The sequence below is a fragment of the Tupaia chinensis genome, unplaced genomic scaffold (assembly GCF_000334495.1).
Source record: "Tupaia chinensis unplaced genomic scaffold, TupChi_1.0 Scaffold000017_1, whole genome shotgun sequence".
NCBI classification, from domain to species: domain Eukaryota; kingdom Metazoa; phylum Chordata; class Mammalia; order Scandentia; family Tupaiidae; genus Tupaia; species Tupaia belangeri.
The window spans coordinates 2,316,767-2,342,065 of NW_006159447.1; the positions used below are offsets into that span (position 1 = coordinate 2,316,767).

The 25,299-nt window shown below is 37.2% G+C and overlaps 1 protein-coding gene and 1 pseudogene across 1 annotated transcript in view; one reads left to right on the plus strand and one right to left on the minus strand.

Moving 5' to 3' along the window:
* Nucleotides 1-455: 455 nt before the first annotated feature.
* TNFRSF11B (TNF receptor superfamily member 11b) overlaps nt 456-25,299 on the minus strand; it is a 31,548-nt gene continuing 6,704 nt past the window's right edge. Inside the window, exons 2-5 of the mRNA XM_006140048.3 lie at nt 11,326-11,695; nt 5,962-6,153; nt 4,125-4,349; nt 456-1,682 (exon numbers count right to left, since the gene is read on the minus strand). Coding sequence (XP_006140110.2) covers nt 1,294-1,682; nt 4,125-4,349; nt 5,962-6,153; nt 11,326-11,695 — 1,176 coding nt within the window. The 3' untranslated portion in view covers nt 456-1,293. The remainder of the gene's footprint in view (nt 1,683-4,124; nt 4,350-5,961; nt 6,154-11,325; nt 11,696-25,299) is intronic.
* LOC102495215 (60S ribosomal protein L22 pseudogene) lies at nt 15,647-16,038 on the plus strand (annotated as a pseudogene).

Genomic DNA, 25,299 nt, shown 5'->3' on the forward strand with positions numbered 1-25,299 from the left:
ACAAAGACCTTTTTTTATACATAAGGTAACATTTACAGGCTTAGGGATTATGATATGATCATATCCCCTGTGTAGCCATCATTTAACTCCATCAACACACCACTCTTCCAATTAGTGTTTTTCCTTTTAAGTAGCACTAGTTCCTATTACTTATTACTTGCAACCAAAATATTTGCATAGTTTGGTTTTCAATGCTCATGGCAGCAGCTGGAAGTAGCTTATACATCTATTTACTAAGCCTGGCTTAGAATCTCCAACTTTAGTGTAACAAGAATAATTTTGGAACTTGTTAAAAATGCAGGTTTCTGCCCTCATTCCTCAAATTTTTCAACAAATTGGTTCTGGAATCTGCACTTTTAACAACTACCAGATGTTCTGGTGATAAAAGAACAGAGAAATTGTGAAAGCTCAAAACCATTAAAGTTTCATTCAAATAAAAGCAGGAGGAAAAGCAATGAAAAATAATTTGAAAACTTTAATGATGTTAATATAGTAAAACAATAAAATCTTTTAAATAAGGTACATTCAATTTCTCAGAGCATCTAGTATTCAGATAATTTATACTTCATACATTTCCAACATTAAAACAATTGACTAAATAATGCATTTTATATAAAATGTTATTACAGCTTATACAGATAAAATTATATTATAAAAACACGCCACACAGGAATAATGGCAGTACCTATAAGAAAAATCCTACAAACTTTCCATTAAAAAATATATTTTATCTCTTTCATTTGTCATAATAATAAACAGAACATATTTTTCGTCTTTCTAAAATTAAGTCTTACACCATTTCCCTTAAGAATGATAATATGTACAAATCTTATATCTGAATGAATATAAATAGCAATACTGTAATAGTGTTACAGATATATTAGTAACTTTTACAGAAAAAATACATGGCTTTCTAATAAAAGCCTCTAGCACAGCTGACATATCAAAGCTATTTAAGTTAGACATTCCCATATTTAGTAAGGCACAATGATGTCTAGTTTGTATTATTATTGTTGTTGTTATTTCCAGTTGAATTACTGCAAGCAGTAACAGGGAAAATATAATCAGTAGATACTAGACCAGATATGACAGTTGGATAAACTATTTGGAATTTATCAAACTTTTGGGGAGATGTTCTTTCTCCACATCATACTTTCTTTTAGTGCACTGTGGCAAAATTAGTCATTGATGATGAGAGAGAATTTACTACCCCCCCTCAAGTGCCTGAGAAACAGTTTACTCCTCCATCGGATCTGGTCCATTGTGAGGAAATAGCTCAATGACCCTTTCCAGTTATAAGCAGCTTATTTTTACTGATTGCACTTGGTTTCCTATCATTTCTAAAAATAGTTTCTGATATAATCTGTACATTGTGAAGCTGTGAAGGAACCTGATGGTCTTCTTCAGACTCTGAGTGACAGTTTTGGGGAAGTGATAGGTTTTCAAGTGCTTTAGCGAATGCATTAAGCCCTTCAAGGTGTCTTGGTCACCATTTTTTATTCTCCACAGGCTGAGCAGCTTCGGGATCTGCTCATTTGATTTGCATGCCTTCATTGTCTTTTCAATATCTTCTGTTCCCACTTTCTTTCCTGGTAAGCTTTCCATCAAGCTGAGTAGCTGCTCAAAGCTGAGGTTTGTATGCCCGATGTGCCGCTGCACGCTGTTTTCACAGAGGTCAATATCTGCATAAAGCAAGAGCCCAAAGAGATGTTCACATCATTTATATTCATCTAATGCCATCCTAAAACCAGCCTGAGGCAGAGAGTTTTCTCAGAATGTTATAACTTTATTTTAAAGATAATCTTTTCCTTTCTATTATTTTTGGAGGAGGGGTGCTTAAGAGACACTTGTTTTTCTGAGAACTGAGACAAATATTATTTTGTGTTGTGTTAAAATAGGGTAATATGTGTTCTAGGCATCCAACAAAGCTTTGTGAGAAGCCCCTAATTTTGATAATTAACAGTAGAAAATTACAGACACATCAAACTGTTTTCTAAAAAAAGCTTGAGAAATTAAAGCCATAACATTTTGTAAAATTAAAATATTCACATTAGCTACTTTGTAACATGAACTTATATCAGTTGAAATCTGACAGGGACACTGATAAACTATTGGATCATTGGGAAAGTCATGACAGATTTTTATATAGAAAAACAGAAAAATAAGTCATGACTTTCCCAACAACCTAATAGTTTCTTTAACTGATCTTTAAAAATTCCTGTACCAGAGTATAACCAACATTAGGGGGTATCTGAAAACCCACTAATATGAGGTCAAGGATGCATATAACCTGGAGAATATTTCAGTAATAAGCTAGGGCATTAACTAAAAGAAAGTGACTAGATTTCTATTAATGACATAAATTGTTTGGTATCTATAATCCCTCAGGCAAGTCAGTTCATCTTTCTGAGCTGAAATGTACTCATTTATAATAAGTAGAGAATCTGGTCCCTTCCAATTCTGAGTCTTTGGTACTTTATTTCCCTTTCTTTTTGCTTCAAGGCTAATTATATGTTCAAAGGATAATTTTGGTTTGCTGAAAACAGAAGAAAGCAAAGTTTACTCTTTGCATGATTCAACTGTCAAAGATGTTTGTTTCCCAAAATATATTCCCTCAGTTTTAGATATTTGATGTTTTTTAGGGTAACATAGGACTACTCAGTCATTTAAGTACTGATGGAAGAAAAGAATGCATTTCTCATTCATACTGTCTGCATTATGAAGACCTTTCTTCATTTTTTCTGGCATGTCCCCCCAATCTAAGTTAAAGTCAAAACTGTTTCCACTGCACATACTAGAGCTTACAGTTCACACTGGAGAAAGCTCATTCCTTCTGGATTATTTCCTAGAATGTGTACACATCCACACATATGCACCCTCTCTTTCTCTGTCTCTCTCTTTCACTCTTTCTTTATATATATATTATTTTCATCTAATCACTATACATCTTTACAGCATACAATATGGCTTCTCTCAGAATGAATACAGTGCATATCAGTCAAGACAAAGATATTACCATATACATTATCATCAGCAAATAACTTTTCATTTTGTGTCAATTAAATGTGTGCATGTATAATTTTTAATATATACACATATATGTACATATATATGTATATATACATGTATGTGTGTATATATGTGTGTGTGCATATATATATGTATATATATATAAAATTTCCCTGTTCCTCTTCCTCCCCCTATTCACCACTTCTTTTTCATTTCTTCTGAAAAAGAGAAGGGTAGGCCAGAGAGAGAGAGAGAGAGAGAGAAAGGAACCCTCAATGGGATCTTCACATTGCAATCCATCCCCAGTTTCAGCCAGTCAGGATCCTGGGCACATGCATGCCTGGCATAAACCTTAGACCTTCCCATGTGACCTAAGTATTGCATTACTGCTATGCCACCATGGCTGACCACTCTCACCATGTGTAAAGGAGATTCTTCATAAATTTCTAAAATAAGAGAGTATTTGGCTTTTAACTAACCCTTTCCTCCAAGAAGATCAAACACTTTTCAGATCTTCCCTCATTAATCTTCACAACATATTCTGTGAAAATGGCAATTTTAATATAGGCTATATTGTGAGTATTAATGAGAGTATACCTGTAAGACACTTAGAGCCTCTCTGAGAGGCATACCAAATGCAGCCTAATTTCTTGGTAGAAATGTAAGGTACAATTCAAAGTAGTGAAAGAATTTCTAGATAGTCCAGAATTAATGCTAATAAAAGAACTAAGGTTTCTTGATTCCTGGAGATCTAGCCACATTCAAAATGAGTATGAATATGTTAATGTCCTAGATTTAATAATTTAATAATTACAGACTGCATGAAGGCTTTGAAAAACCACAGTGTAACACACAAAGATATACAACAATGTAAGTTAGGAAGTATAAAATAAAACAAAGGATTTGGGAGAGGAGCATGGGTAAGAAAAAACTCTCACATAACTGCTTTAGGAATAGCATCTACACTACTAGTTGGTGAAAACTTTTTCAGTCCAACAATAAGTCCAAGAAAGACCATCATCCACCCAATGAAATGTTCATATAGTCTTGTTCCCGTTCTGTGATAAATGGGTGTTTTTATTTTTGAATGACCTTCTTACTTCAGATGACCATACCTTGGATGATCTTCTTGACCATATCATGGTCTTTGTTTTGATGTTTCCATAACTTCAGCAGCTGGAAAGTTTGCTCTTGTGAGCTGTGTCGTCGCTTTATCCTCTCCACACTTTCTGCATTGACTTTGGTGCCAGGCAAATTGTCCACCAGGACACCAAGCCAATTAGGTGTAAACTTTGTAGGAACAGCAAATCTGAAGAATGCCTCCTCACACAGGGTGACATCTAAAGGAAGGTGAGAAAACCAGGAAGATTTACTCAACGTCGGATTCCTGGCAATTTTTTAGAAAATAAAAACAAAAACAAAAAACCAACAGAACTGAATTTTCCAAGATACAATATGCTAAAGTTCAAAATTTGAATCAAAGAAATCTGGTGGCTGGTCTTGGTTGCAGAGGCCAACATGGTTTATATACTTTCTAATGCTCTTTTCTAATACATGCTTTTAATGAATGTGTGTGCAGGGGCGGGGGGAAGGAGATTCATAAGTGTCTAATAAAATGTAATATTCCTATACATAGTGCAGTCACAAAGTATATAATTCAATATAATAGTAAAGGTTTACCCAGTGTCCACAGGGTACTTCAAGATCAGTGTCAAAGTAAGCATAATCCCTGCTTCTAAGGACTTCGAGGAATAATCTGAAATAGCATAAGCACATGTACAGGCACATGGTTTACCTTTGAAAACAGGGAAATGGATGGATACAGGCTTATAAGTATTCAGTAAATGGGGAAATAATCAAACACAAAAACTATGTCATTTAGGAAAGTGTTGCAATGGCCTGAGTATCTGGGGAGGGTCCAAGTATCCCAGGAATTAAAAGGTCGTGGGTTTGAATCCTAACTCTGCCATTTGTCATTTTTGTTGCCTTAACTAAACTTCACTGAGTTTTTGTAAATATTAAAGCCTATATGCTGAAGTATCTGACACACAGTAAGTAATCAATGATAACAATAATAAAATTAAAGGTGAATTAAAGAGCATGTTAAAGTTAGAAATCACTTCTTTTACTATGCTTCATCTCATTTCATTTCCTAGATAAGAAAGCAGAAAAGCCAAATAACTTGTGTAAGATTTCAAGGTTGGAACTTAGTTGGACTCTTAAATACAGCCACAACACGTCCGATGCTTCATACACTGCAGTGTATTACAAAAAGCTGCTTGAGGAGAGTCAAAACTGGTTCATGTCATTGATGATTACAATGGAAAAGGTAGGTGATCTGTGAGTGGAAGGTCTAAGATTCCATCTAGTGGCACGAGGGGTGGGGTGAGAATATACAGCAACTAGATGAAGGTCTAACATGGAATGCACTCTGATATCTTGAACTCAGTGCTAGTGACTCTCACAGAAGAAAGAATTTAAAATAACCAGAACTTGGGACTTCCATATAATAGATGAAGTAATATCATAAATAACAAAGCCAAGCAAAGATTTCTAATTGGTCATCAGTTTATGTCATTTTGTTTCTTAGTTGCTAATAATAGAGACATCTTGAAACACATACATTGAAATTCTATAAGTTGGACTCTGTTTAATTGTCCTCAGCCACGAACTTGACATTGCTGTGTACCCATGGGTGAGATGTGATTTAGGTATGAAAGGAAAAGGAGGAAATCAGGGTTGGGTTTACTATCTGTAAGAAAATGAAAATTGAGCAATATTCAGTTGTGACTTTAGCAACAGTGCATAGAGATCGGTCTTCACTGATTAAGATTCAAGAAAGGGAAACAGAGTTTGATTAAGAATGTGGCCAGAAGCCCTTGTGTTCTGCTCAGAGAGAGATGATGTTATAAAATGGTACAAAGACTGATATTTGGAAATATAATTAATTACCTATTCCACATTTCTGAGTTGATTCACTGTTTCCAGAACATACATTGTCATGCGTTGCATTGCCTTTCCGAATGAGTGGGAGACCAAATACACTGCAATTTGTATGTTTTCTACAGGGTGCTTTAGATGATGTCTCATTTGAGAAGAACCCATCTGGACATCGTCTGCAAACTGTATTTCGCTCCGGGGTTCCTACAGAAAATACCAAGCATTTAGGACCTTCTCAAATACTTTCACAGCAGATACCCTCTTAATACAATTTCAGAAAAAGAATTTTCACTTGGTTTTTACTGCTACTATTATGATGCACAGAACTTGAGGCATTTTTATTTTTCACTTTGTCAGACAGAGAGAACAAAACTTCACAGTCTTCCCCTTCGGCAGTCTTCTCTCCTTGTAATACAAACGCAAGTCTGTTTAGTTGTTGCCTTACAGAACTCTTGTTCATGAAATGCAAGAGGAAAGGAAGAAGGTGGAGTGTTCATTAATCCTGCCTCTGCTGAAGTGGCAGGAAGATCTTGTCAACTATTGTCTTCATGCAATTATTCTTGAAAAATCACAAAGACAATAGTCGTGTGTCTGCTACACTGTTCTTTGAAATCGTTCAACCTATTGAATGTCATATCATTAAATTCCAATTGCTTCCTACCAAAGTTCCTCCTTTTCTGAATCCTAATTGAGAAACAACTCATAAATATGCTAACCTTGAGAAGTAAAAATTTATAACAGTATAATAAACTTTTGAAGGTGGCAATAAAGTTAGCTGCTGGCGCAAAACCTTAAACCTGCAGATAAGTGACATAGTAAACAGAAGATGATATACAGTTTGCTTAAACCGTTGAGTTTTAACGGTCTTCAAAATTTCAGGAAGGGTGACTGCAAGGGCATATTATTTCATGATGGAAAGATATTTGATAAATTTGAAAAGATTATCAGTAAAAAAACATGAGCCAGTCAACAACTAAAGATGCTATTAAAAAATATCTTCAAATACTTGACTCTATTATGCATGGCCAGATCATATATTACAGTGTATTTGCATATGAAAATATCTCCATCTAGTGTAAGCTCTTTGAACAGACTTAGATTTCGATATTCAAATTTTAGATTTTATAGGCCAGTTCTGGCTTATGCCAGATAGCTGATATAAAAGAGACAAATGAAAGCTACGGAAAGTTATTAAACCTCATTTATTAAAAATGTAGCCTCCTACCATATTGCATTTTTTACCAAAACCAGAAAAAAAAAAAAGATGGGGGGAGCACAAAGTATTGTTCTAGCTTCATCTCCTGTCTCTCTCTCTTTTTTATTTTTCCCTAAAGGGATTGATGTCTCATTGCCCTATAAAAATGACAAAAGACTGGCAGAAAAAAAGAGGAGGAAGGGAGATCTACAGATGGGAAATCCTGAAATGTTCACTCACGTATTGTTTGTAAAAATGCAGCAAATGCAGCAAAAAGACTCGTTTATTTTTAAATTTATTTAATATTTTCTTGCTACACTCCCGTCTTTAAGTGGGATCCGACTCCATGCCAAATTCTCATTTCTGTAGTACTGGGGCATGGATTCCATGCATTCTTTCATTGTTAATTGACTGGGAACAACTTGGAAACCTGGGCCCAATGTCTGTTTGCCAGTCGCCATATGTTTGACACAGAAGAATCTTGTGGACTCTCCAGACACATACTTGTAGCTTGGGTCTTTATATGGGCATCTTAATGAGAAGTTCCATCATGTATTCAGATGTGTTATCTATTAATCTTTATGAATAGAATTTCCTTCTTTATAATGGTAGAATTTGAGTTTTCTAAAATATAGATTTTTGCCATAGGGTGCATGCTCTTGTTGGAGAGAAACAGAGAGGGGAAGTAAGAAATCACCTCCCAACACCAGGCTTGGGGGAGTCGGTGGAATGGCCAAGCTGCAATCCCTTCTCCATTTTCCTCTCAGGATTTTGGGCTTGCACACACATATTTTCAGCATGTTTTTTAAGCAAGGTCTGGGACCTGACATGTTCATTTGGTCATGTGAGATCCAGTTGCCTTAACCACCATGCCACTGGTTGCCTGGGTAGACCTTTTATTATTATTATTTTAATTGCTAGAGACAGACACAGGGAGAGAGGGAGGACACAACTTTCAAAGGTGTGGTGATGGGACAATTCCTTTTCCTCCATTTCTCCATCTTGTTGGAATATGGGGCACATATACCTATGCCCAGAATATTTTGCAAGTCACTAGGACCAGGATTTGAACTATGGTCAGTAATTTGAGATTCAGCTCCCTTAACCAATGTGGGGGAGGGCAAGAAAAAAAAAAAAGATGGGGGGAGCACAAAGTATTGTTCTAGCTTCATCTCCTGTCTCTCTCTCTTTTTTATTTTTCCCTAAAGGGATTGATGTCTCATTGCCCTATAAAAATGACAAAAGACTGGCAGAAAAAAAGAGGAGGAAGGGAGATCTACAGATGGGAAATCCTGAAATGTTCACTCACGTATTGTTTGTAAAAATGCAGCAAATGCAGCAAAAAGACTCGTTTATTTTTAAATTTATTTAATATTTTCTTGCTACACTCCCGTCTTTAAGTGGGATCCGACTCCATGCCAAATTCTCATTTCTGTAGTACTGGGGCATGGATTCCATGCATTCTTTCATTGTTAATTGACTGGGAACAACTTGGAAACCTGGGCCCAATGTCTGTTTGCCAGTCGCCATATGTTTGACACAGAAGAATCTTGTGGACTCTCCAGACACATACTTGTAGCTTGGGTCTTTATATGGGCATCTTAATGAGAAGTTCCATCATGTATTCAGATGTGTTATCTATTAATCTTTATGAATAGAATTTCCTTCTTTATAATGGTAGAATTTGAGTTTTCTAAAATATAGATTTTTGCCATAGGGTGCATGCTCTTGTTGGAGAGAAACAGAGAGGGGAAGTAAGAAATCACCTCCCAACACCAGGCTTGGGGGAGTCGGTGGAATGGCCAAGCTGCAATCCCTTCTCCATTTTCCTCTCAGGATTTTGGGCTTGCACACACATATTTTCAGCATGTTTTTTAAGCAAGGTCTGGGACCTGACATGTTCATTTGGTCATGTGAGATCCAGTTGCCTTAACCACCATGCCACTGGTTGCCTGGGTAGACCTTTTATTATTATTATTTTAATTGCTAGAGACAGACACAGGGAGAGAGGGAGGACACAACTTTCAAAGGTGTGGTGATGGGACAATTCCTTTTCCTCCATTTCTCCATCTTGTTGGAATATGGGGCACATATACCTATGCCCAGAATATTTTGCAAGTCACTAGGACCAGGATTTGAACTATGGTCAGTAATTTGAGATTCAGCTCCCTTAACCAATGTGGGGGAGGGCAAGCAGGGAGAATATTTTATAAAAAATAAGATTTATCCATCTAAGTAAGATTTTGCCTTATTATCTGTGGAAATATAAATACTGTTAACTTTGCAGCCAAAATATGACATATCATTATGATGAGAGGAGTTTGGCTTTACCATTGACAATTTACCAGGCTGTCCATAGGTAATTCCAAAAAATTATAGGGCCAATGACAGAGAATAAAATAAATAAATATGGAGAGGAAATGATCTAACTTCAAAAGAAAAGAAACAAAAAAGGAATGGCTATTAAATACTATTCAGAGTAGCCATGCATGGTTCTTCCTTGTCCTGGGGCTGGAAACCTTCTTTTCCGTGAGGAAATATTGGGTGGATTTTTTGGCAGGGAGAGGTAAACAAACCCCACTGTGGGGCCACGGAATAAAACGTGTGCCTTTGTCCTCCATCTTCTGGCTGCTTTTTACTTTATTCTACAAACAAATTTTCATGCTTAAGTGGGGAAAGATCCTTGTGAATTTCATTTTTTTTCCAAATCTTCTCTTTTCCAACCTGTATAGTCCCTGCATAATTAATTTTTCTGCATATATAACTTACCAAATGGAATGAAGTGGATTCGTTTTTGTTGAATGAGCTGTTTCCCTCTACATATTGACTTAGTTTTGAGCCCCCACATAAAACTCAATAAAAAGTAGAAAATGGCTCTAATTCCTGGCTGAAATACGTACACTGGAGGCATTTTAAAGGTCTCTCAGGCAATTTTCACCTTTAAGATGAATTTTCTAAGATGTGCTTTTTTAGGAAATGAAAACAGTATCAATTGTGAATACATCCCTTTCATATGCCTATATGCCTAAACTATTTGTCATCTAATAATTTAGACGTTATATATCATGACTCTTGAAAGTTAAAATAATTACAAATAATTAGCATTTTCTAAGCTACTAGTTCTCAGTCAAGGGTAATTTTGCCAGCAAGAGGAATCTGATGATATCTGGAGATGTTTCGGGTTGTCACACTGTGGGAGGACAGCTACTGGCTTCTGGAGACCAGAGATGCTGCTGAACACTGCAATGCACAGGACAGTTGCCCATAAGAAACAATCATCTAGCTCCAAATGTTGATAGTTCTGAAGTTGAAAAACACTGCTTCAAACTGAATGATCAGAATCTGTATTGATTACTACTTCTTCCAGCTAAGGAAATGAATACTCTTGATTTTCCTCCGCTTTGAGAAGTTACAGTCTACACAGAAGCTTTGTGAATGCAGTAGGAAAAAGAAAAACAAAAACTGTGAGTTCTACCTTTAAAAGATTCAACGCACACTGGCCCTAACCTATACTGTTCAAGATGCAAAAAGAGAAAGCACTTTGTTTATAGACAAGTGCTTACTCTTGGCTTGACGGTCTGTTTTGTCCAAGATAAAGAACAAGCTCCTTGAAGAGCTGCTGCTACAGTCTATCCTCTGAGACACTCCACTCCCATGCTAAAGGAAGAACTAGCTTCATTTTTAATAATGAAATGCATTTCCCTCACCATTCTCATTTTTTACATAATTAATTATAACTGCCCATTGTTAGCACTCCAGAGCCTCATTAATATCAGCATAATTACCCTCTTGATATCAATTAACATTTCTGATGTTTGTCAAAAAGCACCGCAGTTTGAAGCTGTCCATGCTAACATGAAACACAGAGGTATATATCAACTATTAACAGTGCAACTCGGAGTCTGTTCCTTTAAAAAAGAGCAATCCATCATGCATCTCATTAGAGAGCAATTTGCTGCATTGGAGATTTGTCACTAAATTGCCCTGCAGTGGTAAAGTATACCTCTGAGAAATGGTCCTTTGGAAGCAATCCAGACACACAGTACATACCTAGCAGGTCCCATTGCCTTTGCAATGGACTATCCTATAATGTCATCAGGTCAAAGCATTCCCCTAAAACTTCACTAGTATCGGACTTGGCACAATCCTAACTTTGCCATTTGATGCGAACTGACACATACCAGCTTGTACCACTCCAAATCCGGGGGGGCAGCTTCTGTGCTTCATGCAGAATTCTACCTCGAGGTAGCGCCCTTCCTGGCATTCGCACACTCGGTTGTGGGTGCGATTACACTCCTGCTTGACATACTGCAGCTCCTTACACACTGGGGTGCAGTATAGACACTCATCACTGGTGTGCCAGCTGTCGGTGTAGTAATGGTCAGGGCAGGGGACACACACAGTCTTCCACCTTGTTGTACAGTGCTGCTTCAGGTAGGTGCCAGGAGGACATTTGTCACACATCAGCTGACGTGAAGTTTCTGGGTCATAATGAAGGTACTTTGGAGGAAAGGTTTCCTGGGTAGTCCATTTAATGGAGATGTCCAGGAACTACAAGAAAAAGAAAAAAAAAATAGTGGCATTTTAGTATGAGAACAGTGTTATTCTGGGTAAGGGCATCATTAGATTAGAGTTCCTTCCACCTAATGCTTACTCCTGTCTATTGAGGTACACCATAGAGTACGTGCAGAACCCATAATTTGTCCCTCGAGAAACTTCATCTCAAAGACCAAGAATATGAATAGCAGAAAACATATTAAGAAAAATCCAAGTTGAAATGGCTCAAGTATAATCCTTAGCAGAACAGAAATTATTACACTTAGTAGCTGCACCACTGAATAAACATGTGACCTCAAAGATATTTTATCTCTCTGAGTTTCAGAATTCTCTTTAGATTAATGAGTTAGATGAAATGGTGGTTTTCAGAACAGCTACACCCAAATCATCTGGATTTCTTGTTTAAAATGTAGATTCCCAGGATTCATACCTCTAAGCATTGTAATTCTACCTATGTAGGTTGAGCCTGGGGACTTAAAAAAAAAATTCCTGCAGTGATTATGATGTCTAGAGGATACACTAAATAATAATTATTTTATTATTCATTTGACTCACAGTTATTAGCCCTTAATATGTGCCAGGATCTGTTCTGAGCACCTGGAGTATAGTCTACAATAAAATAGGCAAGAGATTCTGTTCATAATCCAACTATAGAGGCAAGAAAATAAATATACAATGAATAAATTATATGTAAGAAGGTAAGAATTGTAAAAAAAAAAAATGAACAAGTAAAGTAGATTGGAAATACAGAGGGGAAAGTAAGAGGATTACAATTTCTAAATGTGATGGTCACAATGACCATATTAAAACTAGGTATCTCTTTTAGTTTTCCCATGCTAAGATGATATGGTTCCAAACAAATAATGAAGAGGTGGTGATATGTTGAAATGTAATCAACATCAGCATCCGTTCCTATCATTAATTATTCATAGAATAGTATGTCCAGAGTGCCTACTGGGAGTCAAGCCCCAGGAACCTGCTGGGGAATTGGATACAATCCTTGTCCCCATAAACTTGCAATCCACTGAAAAGATTTCTAGAATTTTAAGGCTGACATTTTCTCTGAAGATCACATGGACCAGTCTTCACTCTCATAAGTGAATGATGTCTAGAAAATGAAAAGGTCACCTCTTTTCAAGTTAAGTGGGAAAGTTTTCAGGAGCAGTCAGGGTTTCAGAAGTTCATGCATGATAGGCAGAGATCTGGACAGCAAGAAAAAGAGGATTTCCGGTCAAGGGACTGCTTGGGAGGATAGTTTCAAGTAGGCATCTGTCTTGTATCTAGATTCCCAAAAGTCTTGTAGGGAGCATTGAAGCTGTTTTTCCACTAATTACAGAAAACACACTCAGAAGAAACAGTGTTATTTGTATGTAGTGGGTGGTTTGTTTGGTTTTTATTATTTGTTTTTGGTACAGAGATCAACACTGACTATTTTCAGGTTTTGGGCAAGTGTCAAACCAAACACAATATTTTTTCCTAAATTCTCTTCTTTGTAGGACTCAGGAAATTTCACAGAAACCCTTTGACCTAGGAAAAGCATGCCAAGCTAGGAAAACAGCATGCCCTTTTGAATTAGGGATAGCAAAGGTGACAAATAGCTTTATTCATAAGCATTTAGGCATTTTACTCAAAGTAACTTTATTAATTTTTTACTGAGACATGGCAAGGATATTAGACTGATTAGATCGACTATGAGCTGGAAACCCAAAAGAAACGAACAAAATACTGTATTCACAGATGTGGACCTTTTAACAAAGAACAAATTTCAAAGAGATAGTTGCTACATAGGGGACTCTCAATCAACAGTGATCTTTCCAAGATATCTTCTTAATCTAAGGGCTTTTAAGGACCATATTCTTGAATTTCCCTGGGATTTTTATTGGCTCAGATGGGGTGGTTGATGTTAGATAAAAGAAATGGACCAGCAGCAGATGGAAGTTCCAGTTTGGTCTAGATATTTCAGAAATAGATGGAATCTATTTATTCATTCAGTGCACATTTATAGAGCATCCACTATGTATCAGACATTGTAGAAAGAACTTAGCATGTGGTGGTGCATAAAACAGAAATGGTCCAGCCTTTAAGGAGTTCAATTTAGTGAGGAGGCAGATGGCAATAAGTGAAGAAGTAATTATAGCGCATAATTACAAATAATGATGAATGTAATGAAAGAAACAAAGTGAGCTGAAAAGACTGATTTGGTTTCTGGTTGGTTATTTGGATATACCATGGGACATCTTATAAGCCTTTGTGTGTGGGTTTAGTCCAAGTCTTTGTAAAATTGGGGGCTGGATGGTGGCGCAAGGTAATATGAGATGCTTTCTGAGGCTGGATCACATGGGAATGTTCCTAGTTTACATCTGGAGACCTTCCTGAGTACATTGGGCAAATGCATGCCCATTGTCTGGGGCTAGCTGAAGCTGGGATGTATTGTGGCATCAGGACCCTCTTGTGATCTAGCCCTCTCTCAATCTCTCTCTCTGTCTTTCTCACTTGTTGTAAGGTGGTTAAGGCAGCTGGATCTCATATGGTCGACTGCCTGATTTGAGTCCCAGAGCCAGTGGCTTGGAAAACACATCAGGCACATGTGTGTATGTGCCCAAAATCCTGAGAGGAAAACTGAACAGAGGGATTATGGTATGGCCATCTCCCCTGCGTGGGGTACTTTCTCACTTTCCCTCTCTCCATCTCTGTCTCTAGCAAGTGCATGCACTCTATAACAAAATCAAATAAATAGAACAAAAACAAAAAAAATTAAAAAAAAAATTCTAAGTCCTCAATGTTATCAATGAGGTTTTCCTGTTTCAACTTGAAAGCCACAAGAAGAACTTTGCTCTTTTGCTGGTCACTTTCAATTTCCTGGAAAGCCACTTTTGAGGATTCTGTTTGCTTTTCAGAGACCTGGCTCAGAGATCTAGAGGACTCCTTTGTCCTGAGTGCTATTGCAATGTGAGCCACATCCTGAGGGGAAGGACTCTTGAGATTCCTCCCAACTGGACTTCTCATTGTCTCCCTTTTTCTGTTTCCTTATGGCCCAGCCACACCCATGTGTCCATCAGTGCTCTTTTCTTCTTTACCAAAAAGTGATGAGGATGTGGCTATGTTCTTCACCAGAAGGAGCCACATAAAGAAAAATATAACCAAGAATGCTGATGCAATTTGTATTTTTAGAGGTAGCAGCATGATGTTGTTGGTTTCCTGAAAGCCATGTTTTAGAAGTCAATGACCATTTCTTTAAGTTACAGAGAAGATGGAGTGAAAAGAATTCACAAAGAAAAATAAAAAAATAAAGTCTATTTAAGGATTAAAGAGTAGTTATATTAATGAAGGTAATTTCTCCAAGGCTACCACATGGAATATCATATATGTGTTTAAAATCAGAAAGCCTTGAGGAACTATATAGGCTTGTCTTCAGCATGTTCAACTGGGCTTCTGTGTTTTATTTGAAAATTTTCCACTTTGGTAAAAGGAAAGAACTCTCTGTGGCCAAAGTTGGATGTTTAGGTCTCAATCTTCGGTTAGCCCCAATTCCCACACAGAATTTCTGGAATCAGCTACTGGACAGAGGATGGGCAAGATTAATAAAGCTCTTCATCTTAGTCCTTTCTCTTACATAGCTCCTCTCCTGGAAAAGCAATGAAAAAGATGCCATAGGACAGATATCTTAACATTGGCTATAGCTTCTGTGCTAGCTGATAATATTTAACACTCAGAGTTTAAAAATGAATTTCTGGGCCCAGTCACAGTGGCACAGACAGTAAGGGACAGCTATGTGATGCATGGAACATCCTGGCACACTCACAATCCTGCTGGCTGGAGAGCTGGGAGGAGGATTGTGCATGGTGAGACTCTCTCAAGAAGACCTGTCTCTTTCTGGTCCTCTCCCCACCCCCCTAAGAAATAAACCTCTGAAAAAGAGGAAAAACCCCTTTCTGCCTTACTGCCATGGCATCTGGGAAAAAGCTTGTGGCAAAGGGGAGGCAAAGAAAAAGAAGCAGGTTCTAAAGCTTACCCTTGACTGCACCCACCCTGTAGAAGATGGAATCATGGATGCTGCCAACTTTGAGCAATTTCTCCAAGAGAGAATCAAAGTGAATGGAAAAGCTGGGAACCTTGGTGGAGGGGTTGTAATCATTGAAAGGAGCAGGATCACCATAACTTCCGAGGTGGCTTTTTCTAAAACATATTTGAAATAGCTCACCAAAAAACATTTGAAGACAAATAATCTACATGATTGCTTGAGTGTAGTTGCTAACAGCAAAGAGAGTTACGAATTATGTTACTTCCAGATTAACCAGGATGTAGAAGAGGAGGAAGATGAGGATTAAAACTCATTTATCTGGGGGACCAGCAGTTAGTATAATGGCTAAGTTGCTGGACTCTCACGTAGTCAACAGCAGTTCAAGTCCCGGACCCAGTGGCTTAAAACTCACGCCAAGCGCGAGGGCCCCAAGATCCCAAGAGGAGAATGGAGGAGAAGGAACTGCGGCATGGCCATCCTCCCTGGGGGGTGATTTCTCGCTTTCTGTCTCTCTCTCTCTGTCTGTCTGGTGAGTGCATGTGCCCAAAAACTTCTCAAAAAAAAAAAAAAAAAAAACCAACCTCATTTATCTGGAATATTCTGTATGAGTTTTTGAATAAAACTTGAGACCAAAGGAAAAAAAAGAAAGAAAAAAGGAAAGAAAAAGAGAAAAAAAAGTGCATTTCTGTGTAAAATGTAGTCCCCAAATAGAACTGAAGAAAATCTGCAAAAGTTAGGAGACATGTATGGTCGTCAGCAGAAACATAAAGTACTTCCTGAAGAAGAAGCCACTCTGTTTTTGTGCTTTTATGTTTGACTTTTAAGAAAGGACAAAATGAAATTTTCTTTGTATTTTTTCCTTCATCTTCCTCCCATTCTCTGTTTACCCACAATCTACTATAGAACACTAGTGCTTTCAGGGACTCTAGAAGTCCTCCAATCTTTTGACTGTTCTAGGCTTATTTTCCCCCTGAAATTCCCATACTCCCTTTCTTTTCTTTCTTCCTTTTTTAAAATTATAATTTCTGGTTTACATATCTTTGAGATATACTTTTGTGAGTACAGTATGTTTTTTTAAGATTGCATCTCTAATAGTTTTGCCTCTCTGTGCCTTTCATTTTCAATGTTGGGCAGTGTTAAGCCCAATATTTTTCTTTATCTTGAAATTTGAACAGATGATTGCAGTCAGTGTAGCTGGTGGATAGTTTTCATTAGTTGTTCTCTACTACCCTTTCTGGCTCTACCATTGTACTATTCTGTGATTTGACAACTTAGCCACTTACCTCAGAAACAAATGTCTTGCATGAACTCCTTCCACATGTCTTGCCTCACCTAATTTCCTTTGTGAAACCCCTTTTTTCAGCAGAACTCTCTTAAATCCGCACTTTTTAGGACTATTATGCCTTCCATTTCCTTTGTAAAACCATTCAGTGCTCCAGAACCTATCAATTAAGCATTTTCTTTAGAATGCTATCCCATGTTTGATCTTAACAGTGAAATTGTACTTTCTAACTAGTCAGTTGTACGTTTATTGCTATATTTGTTTGCACAAGTTGTAATTATAATTAGGTAATTCAATGAAATATTATGTAAACCAACAAACATGGCTGTTTTCCATGAAAACTAAATTGAATGCTTTGGAGTATTGTTTTAAAGATTAACATGCACTCCCAAACAAAAACAAAACCCTGGCAAAATAAAGACCAAAAAATCCAGCCTAACATAGAATTTGGAGGTGAAGCAAATGCAAAAACAAAATGGGAGAAAATCTAAAAGGATTGTAGAGTCAGTTTGTTTCATAAATATCTTAAAGTTCAATAAATGACAATATTTATAGATATCTAAGATAGACAGCATGAGACTCTAGTGAGCAAACAGACTCTGAGAAGAGATTTGATTGACTCTCAAGATATTGATGAATTAATATTTACTTAACTGTTTTAGTTAAAATAAAATATTTAAGATATATGTGTGAATGTTTCATTATTAAATACTATAACTAATTTTGCAATTAATCATCCAACTATTGGTTCCAAGCATATAAAAACTTCTAATGATAATTTCCTATGTATTTAGGAAATAGAGTAGTGTGATCATGGTATTTGTGGACAGAAACAAGAAGAAGGCAGTATGAATCTGGAATTTTGTTTTATCTGTTCCATTCAAACATGTATGTCTAAAATCTACTTTGTGCCAGGCAGTGGACTTAATGCATATTAATATTATGGTTCAGTATGTTTAACTATTATTATTATTGAGCCTCTCTATCAACTCCAAAAATAAATCTTAGAAAGAGTAACTAATTTGTCACAGGCTGTGGAAATTATTGCAAACAGAATTGAAACCTAGACCATGACCATGAAAAACTATTTTTTTGTTAAATCCTTTAATTTTACCAATTGCTTCTACTCATTCTATTGTCTTCATGCACAGTCCAAAAGTAAGCCCTAAAGGCCTTATTTTTCATCTAGATTGAAAGCATAGAGTTAAGAAATCATCACCATTAGCTCAAACCAAAGCTCTCTTGAGTTCAGATGAACTGATACTGACTTTTCTTTTTTTGTGCTAAGATAAGCTCTTGTCCAAAGCCACTGAGGATTAGTGATTTGACTAGAGCACTCTACTGGTGTATACGTTTTCCTAAAAGACAAAAGAATACACTTACTGCAGCACGTTTGGTTTTGCATTATGCAATGCAGCCAATCCCATACTACTGGGCTTGCTCTCTGGTATGCAGAACTGTGAGTGACCTAGTGGGTTTCCATTTATGGAAAATTCATTAAAAGGAGCCCACACAAAGCCTGAAATAACCACTTGGTTTGGGAGTTCCTTTTGTGATCCTTCGTCATGATCTTTGCCGCAAAGAACTATTTGAGGACTATCCAGAGTTAGCTAAACTTCTGGTCAGTTTGGAAACTATGCAGTTTTATAGTTCATCTTAGCCAAGAAAAAGAAAAAAAAAAAAAAAACCCAGGCTATATACCACGATGAATTTCCTAAAGATCTCATGTGGTGTAAATTATAAAGGTGATTAAAAATAGGCTATTTTCCAGGCCAGCTAGTGGCATGGTGGCTAAGGCAACTGAATCCCACATGACTGACTGTGCAGTTGAGTACTGGATCCAGTGGTGTGAGAAGTATGTCAAGCACCTGTGTATGTATGCCCAAAATCCTGAGAGGAGAATGGAGAAGAAGGGAAAGAAAAAAAGAAAGAAGGAAAGAAAAAGAATTCTTTTTTTTTTTTTAAAGGGATTATAGTCTAGCCATCCCCTCTGGGGATGTAAAATATTTGGAATTAGACTCATTTCTGGAGACTTTTTAAAGTTTTCTATTCAGTAAGAAGTAACATCCCTAAAATATGCCGTAAGTCGATTGGCCATTCTGTTCATAATTGTTTCCAGAATAAGAATCACTGACTTGTTGATCAAACTAGTTTCAGTATCTTCCCAATTGGTGTCATTTTCTTGGTCTAGTAAAATGATTCAAGGCAATTCTTTGGCTTTACTTAGAAAGCTCAGTTCGAAAAGCATTTATCTCCATATTTCTTAAATGTTTAGCATGATGTCCTTCTTATAAATAGCAAGTATTCAAAATATCTAATTTAATCTTATTCAAGCATATAGATATATTGAATGCCTACCATGCATAATTAGAATCATTGGGGAGTCTACAGATACAGATAAATATGCACCATGTAAAAGATGCATTTGCAAGGACAAGCACAAAACCTGCAATTTTCTCATCTGTAAAATGATAATCCTGACAGAATTTGCCTAAAGGAAGATCTTTTTAAAGACATCTTTCATCTTGCATGGCATTTTGCATGTGCTGTTCCATTTGTACTTGGCTTTCATTTTAAAGGTGAATGTGTGAAAAAAAAAAAAATAGGCAGTTCATTTGAAAGGTTTATCTACTGCTACCAGTTCCCCACCCGAGGGTCTTCTACTGCTTAATAATTTCACAATAGCCAGTTGTTTTGTCGAGGATATGTCTTTAGGTAAAAAAGTAAGAGCAAATGAATTAAATCTGTTCATCTATACAGAACTGGTTTTCTGCCAACAACTTTGCTAGACAAACAGAGGAGAGGAAATACAAACAATTATGATTTAAACAGGACTAAATTCTACACTACTTTTTGCTTCCCTTGGGGCTGAAGAACTATCTCCAGGTAAACTTTAACTTTAAATATAACTTTTGTTCCCTTTAGAAGTTTCCTTAGATGTTTGAAGGCTTTCAAATTAATTAGAAACAATTTGCTTATATTAGGAACAATCAGAATTGTCAGATGGACTTGTTTATAATACCTTGCTTCAGAGGAGTTTTACAGACATTTAACAGTTGACTGGTTAATAAATAAAGGCAAAACCAAAGAGACAAATCCCAAAATACCTTGGAGATAAAAGAAGGTAAACATGTAAAACTTTCCAAGGAACATATACTTAAATTTCACTTTTTCTGGTTCCTAAATCTTAGCCCTTCTTGGGCTTCTGTTAACAACCAGGCTTGAGATGTAACATCAGTTCTAATTCAACAGCAGGGTTGGCTGCATATTTCTTTATAACTATCTCCATTCAAGCCCACTGAACAAGCACAAGGAAAGTATCAGGACTCTGGGGTATTTCAGCTATTGTCTCTGGCATTTGGGGCTGAGAATTAGCAATATATTTTAGTTTGCAAATATTTTTGAACATCATTTTTTTTAAAGAATTATTTATTTATTATTATTGCTAATATTTTTCACATGAGTTTTGCCAGAGAGAGAGAGAAAGAGAGAGTAAGTCGCAAGGTCCGGGACTCGAACCATGGCCAGCCATATGGAAATTCCAGCACCTTAACCACCATGCCACCTGCTGGCCTGAACATCAATTTTTAAACTCTATTTTATTGCTACAGTGCTTTCCTTTGAAAATAATCTGAATTCCTTTTGATAGCTAATGACCTGTGTTGAAGTTCACTCAGTATAACACTAATGGCAGCTGGTGAGAGAAAATTAGATGAGAATAGCAGTGGCCGTGATGAAATGGAATAGAAACCAGAGGTAAATAGAACAAAACAGCATCTGAGTTAAATATGTAAATATTTATTGTGTGCCTATGACATATTAGAACCCCTATTATTTCCTATAGTGAATAATGATTCCTTAGTAGACCATAATATTACTTAGTTGGCTCTATATTAAGGCTTTTCACATACTATGATCTGTCCTCCCTTCTCTCTAACCACTTTTGAGGTGATAAGATTATCTCTGATGTATAGATGAAAAAACTAAGTCTCAGAGAAGTTGAGTGAATTTTCAAAGGTCACAGAGCTGGTACATATGCAAACTGGCATTCAAAAATTCTATTCTGTCTAAACCTGAAAGTTTTTAAAAACTTTAATTATTTACTTCAACTGTGAGTGAGAGGGACAGAGAGAGAAATCCAGCACCTCTGGCAGAGTCTCAGTACATGATCCACTCCTAGCCCCGGCCTTCCCTGGACCCTGGACAAACATGTATAACATACTTGGGGAGGTCTCCAGACTCAAACCAGCAATCTTTCCATGTGATTCAGCTTCATAGACTCTTGCATTTCTTTTTCTTTCTTTCTTTCTTTTTTTGGAGAGGTTTTTGTTATAGGGCGCGTGTGCTCGCCAGAAAGACAGAGAGAGACAGAGAGACAGTAAGCAAGAAATACCCCCCCACCCCCCACCAGGGAGGATGGCCATGCTGCAATCCCTTTTCCTCTATTCTCCTCTTGGGATCTTGGGCACGCACGTACATGTGCCTGGCATGAGTTTAAGCCACCAGGTCCAGGACTCAAACCATGGTCAATGACATGGGAGTCCAGCAACATAGCCATTATGCCAACTGCTGGTCCCGGAAATGTTGCATTTCACTGCTGTACCACAGTCCAATTCCTAAACCTAAGTCTTTAAAAATTCACTCTTCCCTCTGGAGATTTGCAGTCTTACGAAAACAGACACATAAATGATAAACTATAACACACCATAAAATTCAATGAAAAGGACTGAGGCATGACTAAGCCTCATGGAGGGTACTTCCTCTTTGTCTCTCTCTCTCTCTCTGGCACACACATATGCCTTCTGGCATTAAAAAAAAAATTCAATGCGCTTTAGTTTTTATCTATCTATTTCTATACATGTCCATTTATCCATCCTTCCAACTATCAATTCATCCATCTCAGGGCATACATTCATCCCCATTCCTCTTCTCTTCTGAAATGCAGTATTTTACATAGCCTCTCTGATGGTCCTGTGACTGAGCAATCTATTGCACTCTACACTACGGTATCTTCTCAGTAATGAACTCCCTTGAATTCGTTTTCCTTTCTTTTCTGCCTTTCCATTATTCACTTAATCCTGCTTCCCTAGGATTTCACTGTCTACAAAGGCACTAAAACATAAGCTTTGTGTCTTATGGGCTGTTACCCAGAGTGTCTAGGGGTAGATTCATGTTCAGTAAGAAGACCAGGACTTTTCATTGCCAAAGAAAAACAAAACAAAACATGGTGCCCTCTAGCTCCTAGAGCTTAAAGAGCTGAAAAAGGATAAAAATTACATTCGTATCACTTTGTTAAAGAATTTGACCCTTTTGAGCCCTATCCTGAGCATTCTTAATCCCAGGAGAACGATGAGTTGAAGGTACCTGCAGAGGCTTTGTTCTGATTGGTGGGTATCTTTCACTGAAGTCAGTTACTAGAACACACTTCTCAGCAGGGTAACCTTAGGGAAAATTACTGCGCTTCTCTGAACAGTTTGCTTATTGGTGAAAGGAGACACAAATCTCTGCATCATAGTGTGTGTGTGTGTGTGTGTGTGTGTGTGTGCGAAAATTATATGTGTGATGTCCATATGTGGTATCTATTCTAAAAATGAGGAGTGTCTTTCTATTTTATAGCTTCCTACTTTTGGCTTGGCTAGAAGTTATATATGAAGATGAATAAACTTCTACAAAGAAAGGGGTCACTTGGAAGTGATGAAGAGAAAAAATTGTTGATCTTTGTTGAATCTCACCTAATAGAACGTTTGACTTAGAGTCTATTGTTAAGCATCTTTTTACCTTCCATTTTATGGCCCCGCTCAGCTTTAGGTAACTTGTGTTGCCTAAATAGTGAATTTTTAGCAGCAGAAGAAAGTCATTCCTCATGAATTCTTCTACAAATAGCTTTGATGAAGAAAGAGTTTAAATTGATCATCTAAGATCATAGACTTCTTGAGGTTACAGTCCCTCAGTAATTAGATATAAGTGGGGTTTGGGTACTGAATTAGTAAGGCCTGGTTGGGGATTATGTTGTGCTAATAAATAACTTCCAAATCTCAGTGACTTAAAAAACAACAAAGAAGTTTTGTTTCTCATTCATGCTATATATAGTCTCTAGTTGGTGCACTGAAGGCTCTTAGCTGTCTTTTATCCAGGATCTAAAATGATATAACAACCAATACCTGGTACGTTACTGGTTTGCTGTGGAAAGGAAAAGAGAAAGAGAAAGAAAAGCATTCGGGGTTGAAGGAGAGCAATATATTGATAACTCAGTGCTCTAACTGGGAAACGGCATATCATTTGATCTCACAAGTCACTGGTCAGAAATATTCACATTCACCCTCATCCCATGTCTGCCAGAAGGAGACTGGAAAATACAATCCAATCATGTTCTGGAATGAGGAAATGCTGAGGACAGTTGGCAAACAGCCCTAACTGCACCATCCTTCAGTCAACGTCGCTCATTCTCTCTAGCTGACATTTATTTTAGGCCAATCTAGTTAATCTCCCCAACCTCCTTTTTTATTGGACATTAAGGGAAGAGACAGAAAACAGAGTGTAGGAGCAGAGGTCTTTTGTCAACCAGCTCTGTGTATTATGCAAGTGTAGTTTTTAATGGTCATGTAAACCTACCCATTATCATGCTTATTATGCCTGAAGGTTTGACATTTATTCCAAAGAGCAGTGCGGAGTTGTCAAGTACTTCCTTGTGAATACAAATTCAAAGAAAATTTTGTTCAATGAGGCTAAGGAGATCACTAGTGACCATAATTATGCCTCCACAGTAAGTCCTGAGGGAATGTCCTGGACCTGGCTTTTTACTAAATGGATTATGAAAAATATGCACATTAACAATGTCTATGCATACCAGCTAGAGAAAAGAAGGACATGATTCAGAATGATAACATTCTGAGGGGGCTTAAAAGAATAATTTATGATCCTAAAATATGTGCCATACTATCTGAATGCAGGTAACATTTCAAAAGTTGCTTGTTTTTGTGATCTTATTGACTTAAATAGAATTTTTAAATACATAAAACAATGGGGCAGGGGACAACGAGCAGTTGGTGTAATGGCTATGTCGCTGGACTCCCACATAGTTGACTGTGGTTCGAGTCCCGGACCCGGCGGCTTAAACTCACGCCGGACATGTGTGTATACATGCCCAAGATCCCAAGAGGAGAATGGAGGAGAAGGGATTGCGGCGTGACCATCCCCCCTGAGGGGTGATTTCTTCTTTTCTGTCTCTCTGGTGGACATGCACGCCCTATAGCAAAAACCTCTCCAAAATAAATAAATAAGTAAATAAATAAATAATAAACCAATGGGGCAGAAGAAATTTTGACAACTGCAATAGAATAGATGATTTTAAAACATTCCTTTAGGGTAAGGGTAATATTTTGTATACAATCAATAAATGCTTGATTTTTACATGTTTAGAAGAGGAAATAGTGCATAATCCTCTTTTTTTTTTTCCTAATTCAGATGACAAAAATTTAAAACTAAAGCAGGCCTTCCACATTATCACCTGGCCCAACACCTATTTTAAGGATGCATGAAGACCCAGAGAAGTGGAGTCACTGACTGGACTTCAGAGAGTAAGGTAGAGTTGAAAAATTGTATTTATTGTCTCCTGTCTGCAATTGCCATAGCATTGTCACTGTGCCTCAAAACTGAATTCCTAAAATATGTTTTGTGTTGTTCCTGCTGGGGTGGTGGTGTTGATGGAAATTAATTGTGAGAAACTGTTTTTTTTTTTAATTAAAATTTTTTTTCCAATTTGCTATAAGGCATGTGCACATGCCAGAGAGAGACAAAGAGGGAGGGAAAATAAAAAAGCTTCTACTACCCCCCCCCCCCCCAAGACTCTCCCCCACCCCCCCCCCCCGCAGTGAGAATGGTCATGCCACAATCTCTTTTCCTCCATTCTTCTCTTGGTATTTTGGGTAAACATGAATGCGTACCTGATGTGTTTTTCAAGCCATCGGGTCTGGGACTCAAACTGTTCAACCAGTCATGTGGAATCTGGTAGCCTTATCCACCATGCCATGAGCTGGCTCAAGAACAGTTCTTAAAGAATAGAGTCTTAATATCCATATTTTCTAAGAATAAAATGAATATTTTTTGGAACAAGGAAGCAATATTACATGGTAAGGGAATTGAGGTTTTTGGATCAAAAGAAAATAAAATTGAATTTACCAGAGGGTGTCACAAAGTTTAGATGAATCGCTGTCTTCATTTAAACCTAAATTCATCTTGACACCTATTTTCCTATTTTCTAGTTGATTATTTAAGAGGATCTTATGGAAAATGCTG